This window comes from Amblyomma americanum, chromosome 4 (genome assembly GCF_052857255.1).
Source record: "Amblyomma americanum isolate KBUSLIRL-KWMA chromosome 4, ASM5285725v1, whole genome shotgun sequence".
NCBI classification, from domain to species: domain Eukaryota; kingdom Metazoa; phylum Arthropoda; class Arachnida; order Ixodida; family Ixodidae; genus Amblyomma; species Amblyomma americanum.
This window is the reverse complement of record NC_135500.1, coordinates 208444010-208464163: the sequence shown is the minus strand read 5'-3', so window position 1 is coordinate 208464163 and position 20154 is coordinate 208444010. Positions and strand designations below refer to the sequence as shown.

At 50.7% G+C, this 20154-nt stretch overlaps 1 protein-coding gene and 1 long non-coding RNA gene across 2 annotated transcripts in view; one reads left to right on the top strand and one right to left on the bottom strand.

The window, feature by feature from the left end:
• LOC144129204 (uncharacterized) overlaps window positions 1–20154 on the bottom strand; it is a 39141-nt gene that overhangs the window by 5119 nt on the left and 13868 nt on the right. The gene's annotated exons all lie outside the window — the stretch shown is intronic.
• LOC144127541 (uncharacterized) lies at window positions 9894–11761 on the top strand. The gene is made up of 2 exons (XM_077660532.1): window positions 9894–9933; window positions 10330–11761. The coding sequence occupies exons 1-2, from the start codon at window positions 9925–9927 to the stop codon at window positions 11494–11496; spliced, it is 1176 nt and encodes a 391-aa protein (XP_077516658.1). The 5' UTR covers window positions 9894–9924; the 3' UTR covers window positions 11497–11761.

Sequence of the window (20154 nt, the reverse complement as noted above, 5' to 3'; positions counted from 1 at the left end):
AAATGGGATGCCAGGATGAAAGCTATCGCCATTTTCGCCACCTCAATGACAGCCGACTTGAGCACAGGATAGCTGCAGGAAATGCTGCAGTTGACCATGCCGCTGGTTCTGGTACACTGTCGACGGATGAGAAAAGAGCGAAAAGGTGCCGACCGCTTAGCTACCAAATTTGGCACGTACGGGATAGTCATTGGAAAGTATCCCTAGTGCAAGATAGTGTTGGTTTGTAGAGAAAGGAAATGGCGCAGTATCTTTCTCGCATATCGGCGGATACCTGAACTGCGTCGTAAGTGAAGGGATTCTGCAGCGGTATTCTGCAGGTATTCCTATTTTCCCGCACAATAATTGTCTCCGGTTGCTGGGTAATGTACAATATTTAATCAATATTCTAGCAACATTTAATTTGGTAGCGGTATACCAGACTACCCCGGGCTCATGAGGATACACTGTTAGCATCATCATCATCATCATCATCGCCATCATCTCGAGAATCAAAGGCATGTGTCGTTGCATGATCCTTGCAGTATGATATACATGAGAACCGGCGCGTTTACCTGCTGGACAATCCGAATGTCATTAACGTGGACAGGGTTGTAGGCACTCTTTGTAATGCGTCATGCGCGCATGTGTAGTAAAGTGGGATCCATATGGATCTTGAAATGGGGGAGAAGGGGGTGGATGGGGCCTGGAATGACGAGAAACTACATCGTTGTCACGTGAGTAGGTTTGATTTCATATTACAGCGTCGTCACGTGAGTAGGTTTGATGGCACATTACATCGCTATCACGTGACCTGGTATGAGGTCACATTCACATGAAGACCAATAATTACACTAATTAATCTTTAGCGTTACCTAGTTATATTAATTAGCATTAATTGATTATATGACGTCATCTTCGACGCGTGACTCGTCGGCTCGTGACGTCGCTTGGCGCCGTTTCTTGCGGACACTTTTTTGCGGATATGAGCTTGAAAGTGGGCCATCTAATGCTTTCGCATTAATAAAAGGAGCCGCTCGCTTCTACACAGACATAAATACAACGTGTCTGTTGGTGTACAGCTTGTTAAGTGTTTTCGAAGGCAACGTACAGAGGACTGAAAAGAGCATTCTCACTATGCCGGATAGACCTAGAAAATCGAAATATACTGATATGCATGCGTCTGCATAACGTCGCATTGGAAAGTACATCGATGACCAGTCTCTTTATATTCGGTAATTATTCTCAAGCCTGAAAGGGGTATCATGAATACCTCCCCCCTCCTCTCTATTTTCTGGTAGATTGTGTGGAAGGGCTGTGTTTGTCAATTGCCGGTTCGTCCGTGAATGAGCGAGATGCTTCCAATACAAACAAGTATACACGAAGCAGGCTGCCAAATATTGACACGTATACGTATACTGGTGGTAACCGCGTATGGGATACCCCTGCCCGCAGGTCATATACTCTCCGAGGGTTCATCCCAGATTATAAGCTTCTCCTATTGCGTGCACATCAATAGTGTCTGTAGACACCTTATTAAATAATACCATCATCATTTTGGCGTTCCTGTCTCACAGGATTCTCAGAATTGTTTTTAACTGAAGAACTTCTTAATCGCTTTTTGTTTTATTTTTCGTTTGTTTTCTGAGGTCGATTAGCCGACGTCAACCTCACAATTTGTGGTTGAGTGAGGTCAGCAGTTTCCTCGAGGTGAGGGCGTCTGAGGAGATCTCCACCTCAACTGATGAGGTTGAGTGAGGTCGGCAAATTCTTTTTGAGGTTGAGGTGAAGTTCAGATTTTTTAGGTCAAATGCCCACCTCTGATGGTAGCTGCCTGACGTCTTAAAAAATCTAACCAATAGCCACCTCTGAACTGGCATACGCAGTAGCGTGCGACGGAGAAGGGTGTGAGCATGAAAAATGTCGCCGGAAATGGCTCACAAACTTGTGCGCGCGATTGTGGGTTGCCTGCTGCGTGTAGAAGTGTGTTATTTGGCTCAGGTGTTCATCACAACACAATACAGTGTTTAATATGACGTGTGCGGCGCCTGGTCAAAACTAGTGCATGGATACATATATGGGTGAGGCTTTGCATGAAAAGCGCAAAAAAGCTCAGGTGCAGCACAGCTAGGTTATACCGTGTGTCATTGCTCTTAAAGACAGCTGTGCATCTACGTGTCGAGTAATGCTGCTGCAAGAACGCGAAAACGGGTGGAGAGTACAATGCATACCTGCGCTGAAATCATAGACATAACGGATCACCACGTTTTCCTACAGTATGTGCCCGTCGCCGCTAATACTGACGTGCTTTAAAGCTTCCTTGCCCCGTCACACCAGTGCGTGGCCGTCGCTGTGCTGAAATTTCGAGCGGCAGGTTAATTTGGATCCTCAAGGCATCATAACCCTTCTATTTTGGCTTGTGCTTTGTTTTTTTAATAAATAGTAGCCTTTAATTTTTATTTACACTGTAAGAAAAAAGACGAGTATACCCGCGATCTACATTGCGATAGCTCAACACAAAACCGTGTTTGGACTGCTTGACCTCAGACTGCTTTCGCCACTGCTCCCATTTCCCAAGACTCTGAACAAATCCCCTTGTTGTAACGTTTGGTGCAGACTCTGGATATCGATCCCAGTACCTCTCGAATTCATTTTATGCGTTCATTTATCCTCGTTACCGGTCGCTGCTTATTGCCCTAGTAACCAGTATTGGTCAATATTCCAGTGCCCGACGCCGCAATGGTGGTATGGAGTTTAACGTCCCGAAGCGACACATGGGCTTATATAAGGGGAACCATGGAAGGCTACGGATTAACCGACATTGTGGTTCCAAATATCGAGCGTTAAAAATACGGTTTTGGAAGCTCGCTGAGCTGGATTTCCTGCGTTGCCCATTTATAAAATGGCGACGCTGCGCGTGGCATAGTCGCTGAAATAACGTTAACTGCATTTACATTTAAAAAATAAATCTAAGTCTGCATCTGCTACATTTTAAATGCAAGAGACGCCTTTCCATAAATGTGCAAGGCGGAAAGACAACTCAACGAGCTTTCAAAAGCGTATTTGTGGCTATAGATTTTTTGAACCACAATGCCGATTCAGATAACTTGAAGAACTGGGCTCGCCTACGGTGTTGACGACCTTCAATTTAGCAGTATAATTCTGCGCCTTAAATGCAAAAATAAAGTTAATTTTAGTTAGTTCATCTATTCATTGAGCTCTAGCACGTATGTAATGTCCGCCTTGCTGTGTAATCCATCTGCAAAAGCCGGATGGACATACCTCTAACGCCTTTTAAAATAAATATCTGTAAAGATGAAAAATTCACCTTGTAGACAAAAATTGCAGCCTTCTGCGAGAGATATAGCATAAGCGGCGCTTATTGCAGTGTTATCATAGTGTGTAAATGAGTAAAGCTACAATTTGTGAGCAGTACTATGTAATATTTAAGATAATGAGAGCCCATCTTGCGTTTTATGCCAAGCAAACGAGCAGTACTGTTTGCGCACTGCTATGTAAACAACCACAGCGTGGGGCTGCAGTCGCATTCCTAGGCCACAATACGCATGCACAGTAAACGCTAAATGATGTACTATTTTCAAGCACTCATTTAGACGGCGGCGACTATTCTTCGGTGCGGGCAGTGAAAGCATTCGAGTCGCGTAGGGTTTTGCAAGCGGCCATAGCTTGGTTCCTGCAAAAGGGTTCTACGAGCCGAAGGGAATGTATGTTCGACTTACAAATGCACACATGCAGCGGGGAAGTCGTCTCATTCGGCACTTTTCTCTGCTCCTTTCGTGCCTCAAGGTTACTCTAGCGCGACCTTGTGATAATTTGAGTTTAATTATCGAGCCGATGAATAGCGGACAAGAAATTGGTAGCCAGCTATAAAACGCCGCGGCTTTCACGGCACACATCGGCGAAGGCATGCACGGCACGTGCCGCTTTTCACATAGGGGAGCACTTGACTGCTCAAAAGAAACTACACTCATAACATAAAAATAACATGTTTATGAGCATAAATAATAAAGCAGGGGTTTATCGATTTCTGTTTCCTCAAGAATCAGAAAAGGGGTGCCACGAGCAAATACGTATTTTTAAGGATCACTCAGGTCGCGTACTAAGCTGACGGCTTCCGAAAAGAAAACACTGAAACTGCATTTTATTTCGATAACCTAAAAAAAAACGAAAACTTTTCGATCCACCGCCGTCTATACGGTGTGCATGCAAGTACCTCAACAGCGCGCAACAGACGACGCGGGGTGGGTATGCCCCTCTCACGTCAGCGATCAGAGTTACCAGACCAGCAAGCAGTTCGCAGAAGAAACGGAAAAAAAATCGTTTTAAAAAGATTCACCGCACAGAATCAACTGAAACTTGGGGGAATTTTAATTTAACAAGTCGAGAATTAAATGCGATAAGCGGGGTATTCGTGAAAATAGGCTGTCATGCCCCTTTAACTGTAGCAGAGAAATTAAAGATTGATAATACTAGTCAGAGCACCAGCCGCCTGAATAACTATGTACCCATTTAGCTTACCGCCCTTGTATGCAAGATATTTACTAATTTAACAGCTAACAAAATCAGGGAAAGCTGCACTTCGAACTAGCCAGAACAGCATAAAACTTTTCGGAAGGATTACTCTTCTAAAGATCATGCTCATGCCACAAAATAGGCTGCATGAAAATGAGTAGGACACAGCTCTCGCCTATATATATATATATATATATATATATATATATATATATATATATATATATATATATATATATATATATATATATATATATATATATATATATATATATATATATATATATATATATATATATATATAGCCCTTAAGAGGTTTGGGGAAAAATAAGCATTTCATTCTATGAAAACGGTAGCGACAAGGAAGCTTTGCGCAGCCGGGAAGTCGGTGAAGCACATGTCATCGACTCTGCTAAACTATACCCCATGGAGTGCTCCGTAAGAGCAGTAGAAAAATTCCGGTGCAAGGAATAACACGGTGGAAGACAGACTATTAGTTTTTATTGCATGCGCATATGAAATACTAATATAATAATAATAATAATTGGTTTTGGGGAAAGGAAATGACGCAGTATCTGTCTCATATATCGTTGAACACCTGAACCGCGCCGTAAGGGAAGGAATAAAGGAGGGAGCGTGAAAGAAGAAAGGAAGAAAGAGGTGCCGTAGTGGAGGGCTCCGGAATAATTTCGACCACCTGGGGATCTTTAACGTGCACTGACATCGCACAGCACACGGGCGCCTTGGCGTTTTTCCTCCATAAAAACGCAGCCGCCGCGGTCGGGTTATGAAATACTTAGAAGTCAAATTGAGAACAACCAGGCATACCGTACGCACTGGACTGAGGGCCGCACTTTTTTTATCGCGATTTCGGAGAGGGATACGGCTCTTACACGAAAGCCAGCGGACTAATTTATTGCACCTCACAGACAGGCAGCCTGATGGGATGGGATGGGATGGAGCGCATTTCGCAGGTATTACCAGGTCATGAATGGTAGTTCACCATTTTTCCTCAAGAGAAAAGTATACAACAGCTGTATCTTACCGGTACTCGCCTAAGCGACAGAAACGTGGAGGCTGACAAGAAGGGTTGAGCTTACATTGAGGACAACGCAGCGAGTTATGGAAAGGAAGATGACAGGTGTAACGTTAAGAGGCAGGAAGATGGCTGAGTGGGTGAGGGACGAAAATCGAGTTGATGACGTCTTAGTCGAAATAATAATAATAATAATTGGTTTTTTGGGGAAAGGAAATAGCGCAGTATCTCTCTCATATATCTTTGGACACCTGAACCGCGCCGTAAGGGAAGGGATAAAGGATGGAGTGAAAGAAGAAAGGAAGAAGAGGTGCCGTAGTGAAGGGCTCCGGAATAATTTCGACCAACTGGGGATCTTTAACGTGCACTGACATCGCACAGCACACGGGCGCCTTGGCGTTTTTCCTCCATAAAAACGCAGCCGCCGCGGTCGGGTTCGAACCCGGGAACTCCGGATCAGTAGTCGAGCGCCCTAACCACTGAGCCACCGCGGCGGGGCAAATCGAAATGAAAAACAAGAAATTGACGTGGGCTGCTAGGGCATACAGTGCTAAGGCAAGATAACCAATGGTCGGTAATGTAGGCGGTCTGGATTGCAAGAGAAGGCAATCGTAGCAGGAGGCGGCAGAAAGTTAGGTGGGCGGATGAGATTAAGAAGTTTGCGGAGACAAAGGTGGCCGCGGCTATCAAAGGACAGGTTAATTGGCGAGAAATCTGTATGAAGTGTTTTTGCGCTCATAACTGCGTACAGTTATACTTGTAATTTTTTTTCCTTTCCTTCCTACCCTTTTTTTTCATGCATTTCTGCATAGTTTTAATTGTTATAAGATTTTTGCCTTTGGTCTTTCGTTCTTTTTTGCTTTTGTTAAACAAGTTTTTCCTGCTGCCCTGCTGCTGCCATTGTAAACGGATCTTGGGGCCAGTCAAGTTGCATTCTTTGCAGCTTTTTCCCCTTAGATCGTTTTCCACCACAGCCTTGTACCTGCTTGTTTGCGGCAATAAACCAAATCAAATCAGATGTGGGATGGACCTTTGCCCTGCAGTGGACGAGTCACCCTTACAAAAATTTATTTAGACAGTCTATAGACAGTCAATTGATTTCTGTCTATGAAGTCTATAGATTCGCTATAGACAGACCCTAGAGAACAGTCTATAGGCAATACAAATTCTAGAGACAGTCTATAGACAATGTATTGATTTATGGCCATACACTTTTAGTAAACTTTTGTCTATAGACAGTCAATAGACTATGAGTAGACAAAAAGAAATATCTATAGGAAGGCAATACAGTCTATAAGAAGTCTATAGACTGTCTATAGACCATTTTTGTAAGGGTAGGCTCCTGCTGATGATGACGATGACAACGACAGAGTGACGCTATAACTGACATGTAGTTGCAGATACCTTCAAGGTTCATCGTTATAGCTGTCGCCGCTGCTTGGGCCCGCCCTCATCACCTTCATAATTTTAATTCTTTTAACACCCATGTGCCGGAACACTGCACACCGCGATTTCGAAATCCACGAGCAGTCGATTGGAAGCGATGCTCTTCTTCGCCATCCTGTCGAGGTTACTTCGCGGGCGGCCGTTGCCATCCGGACAGGCGTCTGAATCCGGCTTTTAGTGGCACACACAGCTGCGCAGCGGTACGTGCTGGAAGGTGACAAGAGCAATAGCAACGTAAGGAAGCTGTCAGTCGTCATCTGGCAGTCTCTCACGGAGTGCGCGCCGCAAGAAAATTTAATCAAAAGCGAAACGCAGTTGTCGCAGATTATTTTTTTCCCCCCCATGTTATCGGCTCCTAAGATTTCGAAATCCACGAGCAGTCGATTGGAAGCGATGCTCTTCTTCGCCATCCTGTCGAGGTTACTTCGCGGGCGGCCGTTGCCATCCGGACAGGCGTCTGAATCCGGCTTTTAGTGGCACACACAGCTGCGCAGCGGTACGTGCTGGAAGGTGACAAGAGCAATAGCAACGTAAGGAAGCTGTCAGTCGTCATCTGGCAGTCTCTCACGGAGTGCGCGCCGCAAGAAAATTTAATCAAAAGCGAAACGCAGTTGTCGCAGATTATTTTTTTCCCCCCCATGTTATCGGCTCCTAAGACCGGGCAGCGGCCTGTACGCAAGCGTTGTGTACGTTACATGCCGGTTAACGAAGGATATCTCGGTAACCCCTCCTCGCTGACGATGCCCTGCTAGGCAACGCAGGTGAGGAATTGCAACGAATGATTGAGAATCTGTACGGGCCAGTTAATTGTTGCGGTAGAGTTAAAAATTAATATGGGGAAAATTAAACTAAAACTGATATCAATTTCAGCTGACTATAGCCGCAGTTTGTGGTGGACCTACGGTGTGGGAATAAGGAGTGCGCCTACGTACCTTGCCAAGTAGTCATGCCAGATTAAAATCGCGAGTAAGAAATCGACTTGCGAGTAAGCATAGGCTCTGGTTACGCCGACTGCTATACTACTACTGCTATAACGACGCGAAATCCAAGGAACGGGCCACTGTAAAAAAAAAAAAAGAACAGAGTCGGAAATAATAGCAGAGTCAGACTGATTGGTGGATTGCTTGATTGACTGATTAGCTTATTACTGCAGACATAGGTGACCTCGATTAATTCAAGACGGTAATTATTTGTGATAACTGCGAAAGACCTTTGTCCTGCAGTGGACTCGTCTTGGCCGATGATGATCGATGCATGATATAGATGCATGGATTCCTACATGTATTGTGTTGCAATGCATCATGTGTCCGGGCCGCTTTCTGAGCGGCCTTGAATGGCCTTGGCCAGAAACCCACGTAATGCGGTGGCCACAGACGTGAACATATCTATCTAAAAGTGCACTCCGCTGTCAAATCGTAGCAACGAGCCAACAAGGCGATGTGTGACGGTCGCCAACGCGAAGTAGGTCGCATGCTGTACAAGAATCGCGCAAGCATGTCCCAAACGATCTGGCGGCGGGACAGTTAATAACAGTCCGGGCACACACATCTTCATCCGCCGAGCTCAGCAGACCGTACTGCGTTCCCTGAAGTGGCTTACTGAATCACTCTCGGGCGCAGGACGGCTCAGTGACCCGTCGTCTCCCGCCGCGGTGGTCCCAAAATGCACGAAGCTTTCTCGAGCCCAAGTGGACAACAATGGCGCTAGGCGACCTTGAAAGGGCGGTCCCCCTCTCTGCAAGTTTTGCCTGCCGCCCAAGCGTCCCTTGTTCAACGATGCATTCCAAGCGTTGCTGGCTGAGTTTCTGAAGAAAGACGTAAAAGTCAAGTGCTTCGGCGATTCGACGATGACAGAACGCATGCGTCTCTCCGGATGTGCCTCCCATCGAGCTAATAGTACCACGTGCCGGTGCCCCCCCATATAGTAAGGGGGTGGGGGGACCACCCAGTTCTTCTTTTGTCGATGGTGCGGCTTGTTCGATGCGCGTCAGCGCGCCAAGCACCATTCGGAAACCACGCCGGATGCACGACTACTCGCCGGTCGCGTCGAACGGGCCAGTGAATTGCGTGCGGTAGCCGCGAGGCCCAGAGCGTACAAGAAACGTCCTGTCTACGAGGCGAAGAGTATGGGCTCACCGAAGAGAAGCCTTCGAAGACACGTCTTCTTCTCGAAAGGGCCTCGCCTTAAGCCAGATCCCCAGCTGACTCAAGAAGACGCGCCGATCAAAGATCCAGCGCAGTAACGCATTGATGGCAGTTCGAACAACTTCGGATCGCCGCGGCCAGTCGATCGAGCTGGTGCTGCCGCAGCTTTTGACTCAGCTGCACTGAACTAAGGGAGAGAGACGTGAAGAGGCGAGCCGACGGGCCGAAGCGGGTGGGCCGGCGGTGGTGCATTCCGAAAGCGCCCGAGCCGTAACAACGGCCTTCAAGACGCACGGAAGAGCCTCGATCTCGGAGAGCGAGAGGGCGACTGAACGAGCGCTTCTTCCTTTCTTCCGATGACCCCTGCTAACCCCGGCAGGCGGTTATAGCGCGCCGCGTATGCGCACCCACAGCGCAACCAAAAAGCTAGCAGAATGAAAGACAAAAGAAGGAGGCGGCCGCCTTTTTTCCTTTGGTGCACGGCCGAGCAGTCGCGCGCGCGGGCGCGATGTACTTTGCACTTTCGCGTTCCAAAAAGCACGCGAGTAGACGACGAAGGCCGGCCCGCGAGTTGGAAGCGTCGGCGCCTGCGGTTTTCCTGTGGGCCGCGTCAAATGTGGCTCGTCACGACGGCGCCGCACGCGCCTCCAATGCCATGGCCGGATCGTGCACAGTTACGGAGGGGCGTCCGCATTCCTGGGTCGCGTATAAGGCACCCGCGGCACCCTGCTGGGAGTCACTCGTCGCAGATCCTCCGGTGCAGCCAGAACAGCCTCTCTCGGGATCATGGGGACGGTAGGTGCATACATTGTTGCAGGCGGCAGACACAACACTTTCGCCCTCCAGGAGTACGTCACCGCTGAAGCGCGTGGGCGTCGGGAGCCACTTGGATACCCAACAGCATGCATGTCGTCTTCTCTAGTGAATTGGATTTAAGCCGTGTGTGTTCCAAGGGTAGGCGGCGGTGGCAGAATCAGAAGGGACTTGGTCGCTTGTTGCAAGCGCGTGTGAAGAAAGGCTCGCACTTAATTTTCTGTATCGAAGCGTTGATGATGTGAAAGATGTGTGCAGTCAGTCCAGTATGTTAGGTATGTAGTTGGCCCTTAGATTCCCGTTGCGCCGGGGGGGGGGGGGGGGGGCATTGTCATTTACAGCCTCGTTTAGATGTCCGGCATGGCGTCATCTTTGCAGAATCACCACCGGCACAGCCTGGTCCTCCTGCTTTCCTGCGTAGCGTACTGCTCGGGAACGTTCTTCAACCTGTTCAGCCACGGCGGAGGTGGTGGTGGTGGCGGTGGACCACCACAGGGGGCGCCGCCGCCAATGATGCCGGGGGGCATGTTCGACGTCACTAGCGTCATCGACATAGTCGAAACCATCGGCACCGCAGACATTGACGGCAACGTGCTCGTCGAGGGCGGTGAGGAAGGCAGTGTGGTGAACCTGGAACCCGGCACGCCGCCACAGGTGACCAAGGTGCAGCCTCCTCCTCCACCCGCTGCCGCACCTCCGCCGATCCCACCTCCACCGCCGGTCGAGGAGCCTCCGCCACCGCCCAGCTACGGATCTCCCCGAAGACCACCTTCCCGGCCAACCGGAGGGTACGGAGGTGGCCCCGCAGCGTCTTTCGACGATGATGTCGAACCGGCTGGCGAAGCTCCAGACTTCGGCGATGACTTCGACTCTCCAGGAGACATCTACGGAAGGGCGCCAGCCGTGATCCGGACGGACGACGCGGAGTACGAAGAAGCAACTCCTGCTCCCAGAGCCGTGGGTTACGCGCGGCTGGTGTCGGCTGGTGGAAGAGGCGGCAGAGGACGGTACCGCCAGCAGACCCGCAGCAGGCCTGCAGCAGGCGCAGCCCGCTACACGAGCGGTCGCGGCGCCAAGAAGCCAAGGCTGGTCATCAAGCGTTTCCCGATAGAGAAGCTGAGCGCTGCGCTGCAGGCCGAAGACCCCCTGGCGCTCATCGGAAACCTGGAAGCCAGGTCACAGCTGCCGCGGACCAAACAGCAGCGAAGCCAGCGGCTGAGAGCGGGCTACACTAACCGCGACACGTCCAAGAAATCCAAATGGAAGACCGTCGGCGTGTTCCCGGCGTCGTCGCCTCTGCAGAGCGACCGTGGCGTTGCTACCAGCTCGGGCAAGTGGCCCGCTAACGTGGAACACCGGGGGCGCAACTACCGTGGTATGAAGCCCGTAGTCCTGCATCTGTCCATGAAGGGCGCGCAGGCCGGAGGCACCACCAAGCGCCCCAAGTGGATACGGTCCATCATGCTCATACCGTCCTCCGTCGACATGAAGAACGAGAGGGCCACGGACAACAGAAGGCGGCACAGGCTGTACATCGAAGAGTGAGCGTAATGTGCTCTGGCGAGATTGTGTCTTGGGCCACTTCATGCGTGCGCGGACTACGAGGTAACCCAGATCGCGGGCCTGTTCTTCGGGCGCCTTCGCTCTGTCCCTGCTTTGCGACGGACACGTGCCGAAGCCGCCAGATCGGCCGGCTTGACTTTCAACCCCCTCGGACGTTTGGCGGGGTGGGTTTTGTACATAACGACACTCACTTCGGAGGACATCAATCCAGTGGGGAGCTGGGTCCGCAGCTTTCCCTCCATTCATTCATTAGATTCACAAATAAATGATTGTAAGAATTGAGCTCAGGCTTCTCTGTTTGCTTCTGCATGTGTCTCCTCAACCAGCGATTTAGGGCGTCCGTGCATGTAGGATATGAGAACGCACTAGCTCAGATCTCGTTCCTGAGTGACCGACTACACAGGGATGAAGTTGCATATGCGTGCACAGCTTTCGCCACAACGCTTCAATTTCAGTTGACAAGAACGGAGCCAAGAAGAAGAATAATCCAAGGTTCTGTCGCTAAACTGACAATGGCAGGTGGCTATTTCAGTAAACTGACGGAAAATCATATATCAAGTGTGAAGCCTAAAGCTACTGAGAGATCACGCGAAGTCCCAGGCCTGCAGTGTTTCAAAGAACTGCGATCCATAAGATAGTGGTTTAGTAGCAGTCTTCGCACATTTCTAACACTGGAGTCATTGCGAAATATGGCGGAGAAAACCAGCACGACAGCAAAGGTGACAAAGCTGACAGAAGCTATATTTACCCGCGAACAATGACAGCGGGAGAGTGCTAACGTTTATTCCGAAGCACAGAAAGATTGAACCCGTAATTTAGGAGCCTTTGAAATGTCATTGGCTTCTTTTCCAAATACTGTTGTCCAAGGGTGTATGTACAACCAGAGAACTCTTTGAGTTATTAGTAGCTATTTTCTTTATTTTGCACTGAGTCATCATGGTTTAGGGCTTTGCTCCGTGTCACACCACCTGGTACGTGGTATGCTGGGCAACGAATTCGGCTTTGAGCGTTGAGTGCAGCGCTTCACGTCTCGCCGTAAGACAGAAACAAGTTTCATGCGACGATAAAGCAGACGCCAAGACAGGGCCTCTACAACAGCAAAACCGATGTGGGTAACAATGGCGACAGCCAATTTCATTCCCCATCTACATTAACCCTCAAGACGCGGTTCTGAATAGCAACTGATCTTGGACACGGTAACTGTAGAGCATTATACTGCAACAGCAGAATCGCGTGCTTGCCGCTCTTATGGCAAGCAAGGGAAATTTCGCTCTTGGTGCATATCTGTACAGTTGCAGGTACACGGGGCAGAAGCGCGCACGGGGCACAAAGTTGGGCCGGTACGAGCCTGCAGCGAACGAAGGAAGGGCCAAATGAAAAGAAAGAACGAATTACAGAGGCACAGTCTCCGTCTGGGAACAAGGGGCCGGCTCTTTTCCTGCGCCTAAGCTGGCGGCTGTCTTCGCCAACGACGGTGCGTGCGCACGGGAGGATGACCGTCGTTTTTGGAGGCGCGAATTCTCGCGAGTATCATGCGCCGCCCATCCTCCGAAGGACTCTCTTCCGCGAGAACGCGCGCGCTAAAAATATAACGTCAGCGCTTCGCGCGGACAGCCTCTCGCGTAGAGTACAAGGCGGCCTTAAACGCGCGTGGTGGGGGAAGCTGAGCGGGCATAAAGGGCGGCGAGCGGTTCTGCCTCTCGCGACGCGAGATCGCCCTGAAGAGCGCCACTTTCACCGGCGGACAGCATCGCGGCCGCGGGCCGGCCATCTTGCTCGCTCGAGGGGAACGCTGCTGGGCCGACGTCGGCGGCGCTGGAAGAAGTCATTGTACTCGTGGAACCGTGCAGAGCCGTTCTGCGTCGCTGCAGCGGCGTCGGCGATATGACCGCGATATCCTCTTGCACGGGGAGCTGCTTGAGGGGGGGTATGGAGGGGGGAGGTTGGAAATAAAGAGAAACGGCACCGCGCGAGGACCTCGATGCGGAACCGCGCACTCTTCACAAGGCCTTCCTTTACATGCATGCACTCTCACCCGTACGCGTAGGTCACCCCTCTGTACCACGATATCAGGGCGCGAGTGTGCTGGGGAGGCGTTACGATAGCGAAGGTGTCCCTGTGCAATGTGAGGTCACAAGGAACGGGCCTTGTTTCGCTGGTGCAGGGCGTGTCGTCGTGCCGCATGGAGGAGACTGGCTCGCTCGTGCGCCTCAGGCGAGTGAGAGTTGGCCCGAGGGTGGCAGATAATTACTCGAGAAGTACGGGGTGGGAGAACCTTGGGAGCAAGTGCTGCGTCAGCAGCGCCTTCGTGCCTTATGTCGTCAATGGTGCCGCGCCTTGCTGATGCCCGGCAACTGCTTCCCTGCACTTGGAGAAACGAATGCCCAGAAGACGGGATCATAAGTGTCTCGTAGTGCACGGAAGCGTTCGAGTATTTTTGTGTCAAATGGGACGCGCTTTATATTGGACCAAGCTTATACTGCCAAATATTATTCTCTCGTTACTCCGGATCGCTTTACGGTTGCGCTTTGGACATTATCAGATTGGTTTTTGCCGACCGCATTGTTCTTGACGCACACACTGAAAGCATGATGAACACAGGTTCCGGGAGATTGATCCCACAAAACAAAAACAGAGGTGCGGACGTGAGAGCGCGTATGCAGGGTGTCGTCTAAGCATATGTCAGCAGTGGCCGCAGCATATATGATACTCGCCTCATGTTGAGTTCTACGACGATCACGCGGCAACGGGTTGCTTGGGAGCATGCGATTGACCAACAAGTTAAAGACCCTCATGCCTGAAGCCATCGCGTAGACAACAGTAGACAAGAAAAGTCTGGAGGCATATGAAAACCTTTCAGGGTTTTAACTTGGTTAAACCGATTACAGCGCGAAAGCACGGTGTTAGATGCGGGGCTTCTCTCCCGTAGCAGGCCACCGGTGTTGGGGGATTGCGCTTCGATCCCACCGCTGCCACCAGTTGTTAGATGCGGGCCCCTGGTTCGCCTGTGCCGTCTCTCGCCAAGGTCGGTGTCCCCGGGTTCCGGATCGGGAGACTGCTGTAGTGGGGTTGACGAAGAGATGAGAGGGTCTTCGAGGTGAAGAAGAGACTGAAGGGTTTATTTACATTTATACAAAGATTGAAAGAGTGAATCGGGAGCTGGCGAACACACGCCAGATCGCTGCTTAAATAGGGTCCGCTGTCCCCGGGTCCCTAGTTGGGGAATCTAGTTCATTAAAAATGCGTCGAATCACTGTGATGTAGATCACGTGTCCAGTCTTCCGGGTCCGCCCCCAGCCACACACTCTTGCCACTTCTGGCAGATTAGTGTCCGCGCTGTCCAGGCTTCAGTGATGAATAGCCCGAAGGGGGTCCCATTGAGAGCGTCGAAGGTCAGTCACCTGCACTTCACAGCGGTAGCGTGGGGGCGAATGGATCCCACCGCAGTTCGCAGAAGCTTTCACGTAGAGCGTGGGAAAGCACAGTCTAAGTCGAAGTTGTTTTCGAAGCATGAAGATTCCGGAGACGTTGGCTTAGCCAAACCCGGCCGCATTTGTCACGGCTGATTTGCAGTTCCGCCGCTCGCCGGCTGCCCCGCCGTCCCCTCCGGGAGAAAAATGTAAAAATGTCCTGGGAGGGTCCGGCGTTGAGAACAAAAGACGAGTTCACCAAAGCCTTTCTCAAACAACAGGGGGGGGGGGGGGGGGGGGAGGACCCTTGTAGACGCCACCACCTGCACTCGTAGCGCTGCAACCACATCGACGGCCCTTTGAAGCCTCGGTAGATTGATGATTCCCAGTGGCTTTAATATTCTTGGCATGTTGGAGTCTCCAAACGTAACAACGGGCAATATTAGTGGACGAAGAAGACGATGTGCAGTGCACAGCGCGAAAGTGAGTTTCAGTTTAACACGAGGCGTGTTCGGCTCCGTGCACCTCCCAGACTTTTGATGTTTGGGGAAGTGGGGACGAGCAGAGGTATGGTGGGCTCGTATTACACAGCCTCGTGTTTTGTGGCATGAACATACTCCGATTTTCCTTTTCCGCACTATTTCCATGAAATGAAGAAAAAAAATTTCGGCGATAGCCTTCCCTCCGCCCAACGACAAGCTGGACAATGCGCACGTGGTGGCCCTCAGACAACTGCAGACGCTCACGTACCCCAACCCGGCACAATACCACAGACTCTACCCCGGAACATACCCGACAAATATATGCAAGGTCTGCCACACTGCTATAGCAACTTTACCCCACATGCTCTGGGACTGTAGCAAAAGCCCTGACGGTGCTAACTCCGGAACCCTCCCGCCGCGGTGGGCCGCTGCCTTGCGCAGCCCCAGCCTCGGCGACCAACTCTGGGCCGTCCAACAGGCCCGCGAGGCGACGGTGAGGCAACACCTCGACGTCCCCACGTGGAGACCTAAGACCCCGTCGGCGAAAGCTCTGCAGGACTTTTAAATAAAGTTGTTACCAACCAAATAGCCTATAGTGGTCACGCGCAGCGGCCTGCGAAGCTGATCTGTTAGCACCGCCACGGCTTAGACTCCAACTCGTGGATATTGATTTCATTCATTTTTTAACATAACGTGGCGTCGCTGTTGCTAGGCAACGGCACAAGGTCCAAAGATGACAAGATTCTTGGTTGGTGTCGGTGAGCGTATGAGTGTTTTCGCACCAAAAGTTCGCGCTAAAATTTCTGTTTTCTTTATTGAAGTGTAGCTGTAAGAAAAGATTAGTCCCTGATAGTGGCGCTTTTCTCGCAGGCGGATAGAAAGCATAAATTGAAATCAGTTGGGAAAACAAACAGAAACATCGCTTAACTAAAATGTTCAGCGCACAATGCGGTTAGTGCAAATACGCAAAATGACACTCTATGCACGAGCAGAAAAAGATTCATTACAGACAACTGAATTCAATTCAGGGACCTTTATTGTGGAGATGGCTCGGGGTCGCAGAGGGTTAGGAGTGGGGGAATGGGGATTAATAGTGGCCGGCTATGGCCGCTACGCGTACGAAGCGCCACAACACGTCCAGTGCCTCTCTATGCTGCCCGCACGGCCGAATCCAGGCTTCATATGTCAGTATCCAAGTTGTACGGCGCTGCAGACTTCTACTCTCCGTTCCTGGACAGTCCCACATGAGGTGACATTACAGACTGGCCCAAGAGTGGAAAGTACTTTCATCAGAATTTCAATAGAAAAGTAGACTTTATTCTTAATACTAAAAAAAAATAATTGGCTTTTGAGGAAAAAAAAGGCGTTGTAACTGCCTCACTTCTCAGTGGACAGCTCAACTGCGCTGTGAAGGAAGTAAGTAAGGTTGGAGTGAAAGAAGAAAGAGGTGCCGCAGTGAAAGGCTCCGAAATAATTTCGACCACCTGGGGATCTTTAACGTGCACTGACATCGCAGAGCACACGGGCGCCTTAGCGTTTCGCCTCCATCGAAACGCAGCCGCCGCGGCCGGGTTCGAACCCAGGTATTCCGGCTCATAGACGAGCGCCCTAACCACTTCACCACCTTTTTTTTTTTTTTAATTTCAGCGAAACTGCTTTCCTGCATCGTTACCCTCTCGGCCAATCAGAACTCCCCAGCCACGCATAAACCGGGTTTTCCTCTGAACGGGACCTTAAACGCTGTCCCGTTAAAATATTTCACTGTCAACCTATATTTGAATTTGTGCACGCTGGGCGACCTACACCTACTTCATCTATGTGTTACTGCGGCACTCTGCTCTCTCATTGTATCAGCGAATCAGCTAGCTCCAGGTGTAGTGAGGGTATGCCAACAATTTCCAAACTAAAAGGCACGAGACTGTACGATGTGCTGTTTTAATTTCGCCAACGCAATTAGGGCTTTGATTCATTAAGGAAGCCGTTACACTTTTCTCGCCTGGGGCCCATCCAACCGGTGGTTGGTTGTTAAACAAGACTCTGTTGGTTCTCTACCCGCCGGGATGGCTCAGCGGCTTTGGCGTTCCAATGCTGTGCTCATGGTCACGGCATCGAACCCCGTCCGATAAGACCGCATTTCGGTGGAGGCGGAACTTCTGACCAAAATGTCGGGGCATGTTAAACAACCTCAGGTGGTCGCAACTAATTCCGAGCCATTCAATACGATGTGTTCCTCGTAGTTCAGCCGATGCTACGGGACGTTAAATCTCACGTACGTTATCACGTATGCATACCATACCATACAAACACCGCAGCGGAGGCCTAGTGGTCTGAGCATCCGCCTCGCATGCGGGAGGTGCGGGGTTCGATCCCCAGTGCCGCCGGGTACCCACCGGTGATACAATGGGTGCAAGCTTTCCCCTGGTCTGGTGCTCGGCTTATTTAGGGTGAAATGCTTGCCCCCACCTTGAGTAGAAGAAAAATACCTTGTGCTATGGCGCTCTTTGGCCACAGATGCCCTTGCGTCATAAAAATTCACCCCCATCATCATCATCGCCATACCATACCATACCCTCACCTTGCTTTCGTCTTTAGGGATGTGATCCGCAGGGCGCACCCCGACAAATATAAGAACTATAATTAATGAACAAAATATTCTCGGCGTATATCGTCGAGGGTGGTTGCCGTACAATCGTGTGGCTATAGAAGAGCGCTCAAAAGAAGACATCCGTTCGTTGTCAACGATGCTAAGACGCCGCGGTTTCTTGTTTGCTCAACTAAAACCCTCGCAGCAGCTAGACTGCAGAAATGAACGAATAAGGGCTCAGCAGAGCTCGCACGAATGTGCAGTTCGCGTTCTCTCAAAAAAAGCAAGAAACATAATAAAAAATAGCGAGAAACACCGCGGGAATACGCGAGCACTCGTCGTGCTCTTGGCACGCCAACTTGGCCGCGGAAATTGCGTCTTCCTCGTGCGCGGAAAGCTCTGCTGCACCTTGGGAGTTGCTGCTCCGACGAAACGAAGCGAGACCAGCGCGGAGTCCTCCATGCAGGCGCGAGCGCGCGCGCGCGCATACACATACATCTCTCGCCGAGAGACGTTCTCACAAAAACCCGGCACTCGGGAGAATGCGCGCATTTTTATTTCCTTTTCTCGTACCTTTCCAGGCCCGCTCCCTTTCCGCGGGGCACTAACCGGCTGCTTTCGCCAAGAAAGTGGTTGGCCAGGCCCGCCGCGCCGCTCGCCAGAGGGCTCAGCACGTTCATATCTCTCCGCGGCGGAGACTGCGTAGTACTACCATGGGCGGGCGCCTCTTTTCTCTATCTCTCTCTCTTCGACTCTTTTTTTTCTTTTCGTTCGCTTCTCGTTCACATGCCGCGCCGAAAAACGAAAGATCGTACCGCAACACAGCAACAACAAGGGTATGCGGCAGCGCTCCCGCGGGACTGAAGGCATTGCATGCGAGAGCGGGCACCCGCGAAGGCCGCTGCAGCATCAGCAGCAGGTCGTTCTCTTCCCGAACAACGGCGCACATACGTCTCCCGGTACTGCGTGCGCTTCCGTCGGGCGGTCGTCGCTGCCACGTGGTAATGGAAGTTCGCTCGCTAATGCTTCTTTGCCGCATAGCGACGACAATGCGGCGACTGCGGCGCAGTGTTTGCTGAAAGACGAGCGACAGTGAGGAGACCACAAACGAGACAAAGCATGGCACAAAAAGTGGTCGTCGCCGCTGCTTTGCGGCTTCTTCTCCTGCCTGAGTGAGGCATCCTTTTTCCGACTTCGTCGGGCGTGCGCGGTCCTCGGAGGCGTCCTCGGCGAGGACAGTCGTGGGGCGAGGACAGTAATCGTCGTTTCGTCTGCCTCGGTTCCGTGACGCCTCAAGCCTGCATCATGCTACGGTCCGTCGGTGACGCGCTGCCTTCTTACTTCCGGGTTTCCGCCGTTCGTTTCGAACTGGAGGCGTCAGCCACATTCCTCGTGTTATAAAGGCCGGATTTGCACGGACGCGTAGGGGCAGAAAAAGGCAAGCACGTACACATGCGCGAATCCTTCAGACTGCTCGATTTTTGATCAAAAGTCATTCGTATGCATATAAACAGGGTTGCCTACGCAGTACGAGTGGTTAGAAATATCAACTTTAAACGTCGAAAGAATTCAAAATGAAGTATTTTATTTGGCTGCTCCATGGAGTTCATTTATGTTTATTTCATAACGCTTCAGTTATTCCGCGACCATTAATTCTTTAGCCGCTCTAAATGCGTAGAAGGTTGTAGTTAAAAGGCTTTTAATGTAACCTCATCGGCGTAATTCCCAAATATATGCGCCTGTTTTAGATGCTTCTCGACGCTCTGAACGAAGTGAATGAAGCCCAATCGTCGCACAAGCGCAACGTGCTGCCGTCGGCGGTCTGCTGTGCCAGCATCCGCGGGACCCATCTTGCGCACACCTTCCGATATTTTGACTTTTCTGACACAATCCATGAATGGTGTATCGAGAAACCTCAGGAACTAGAATGCAGAGACAGTCGACCGTGATCCCCTCCCTGATCTTGCCGCATCATTTCTTCAACCTCCGGGACAGTCTCGTCAGAAATTGGCGGTTTCGCGCTTCTTCCTTGGTCGTCAATTTCAGTGCGACCAGCTGTAAACTAGACACCGCTTGCGTACGTTTTCGGCATCTGTGCACGACTCTTCGTGCACTTCCGTCCACTGGCGATGAATTTCGATATGTTGAACGCCTTTTGCTTTCA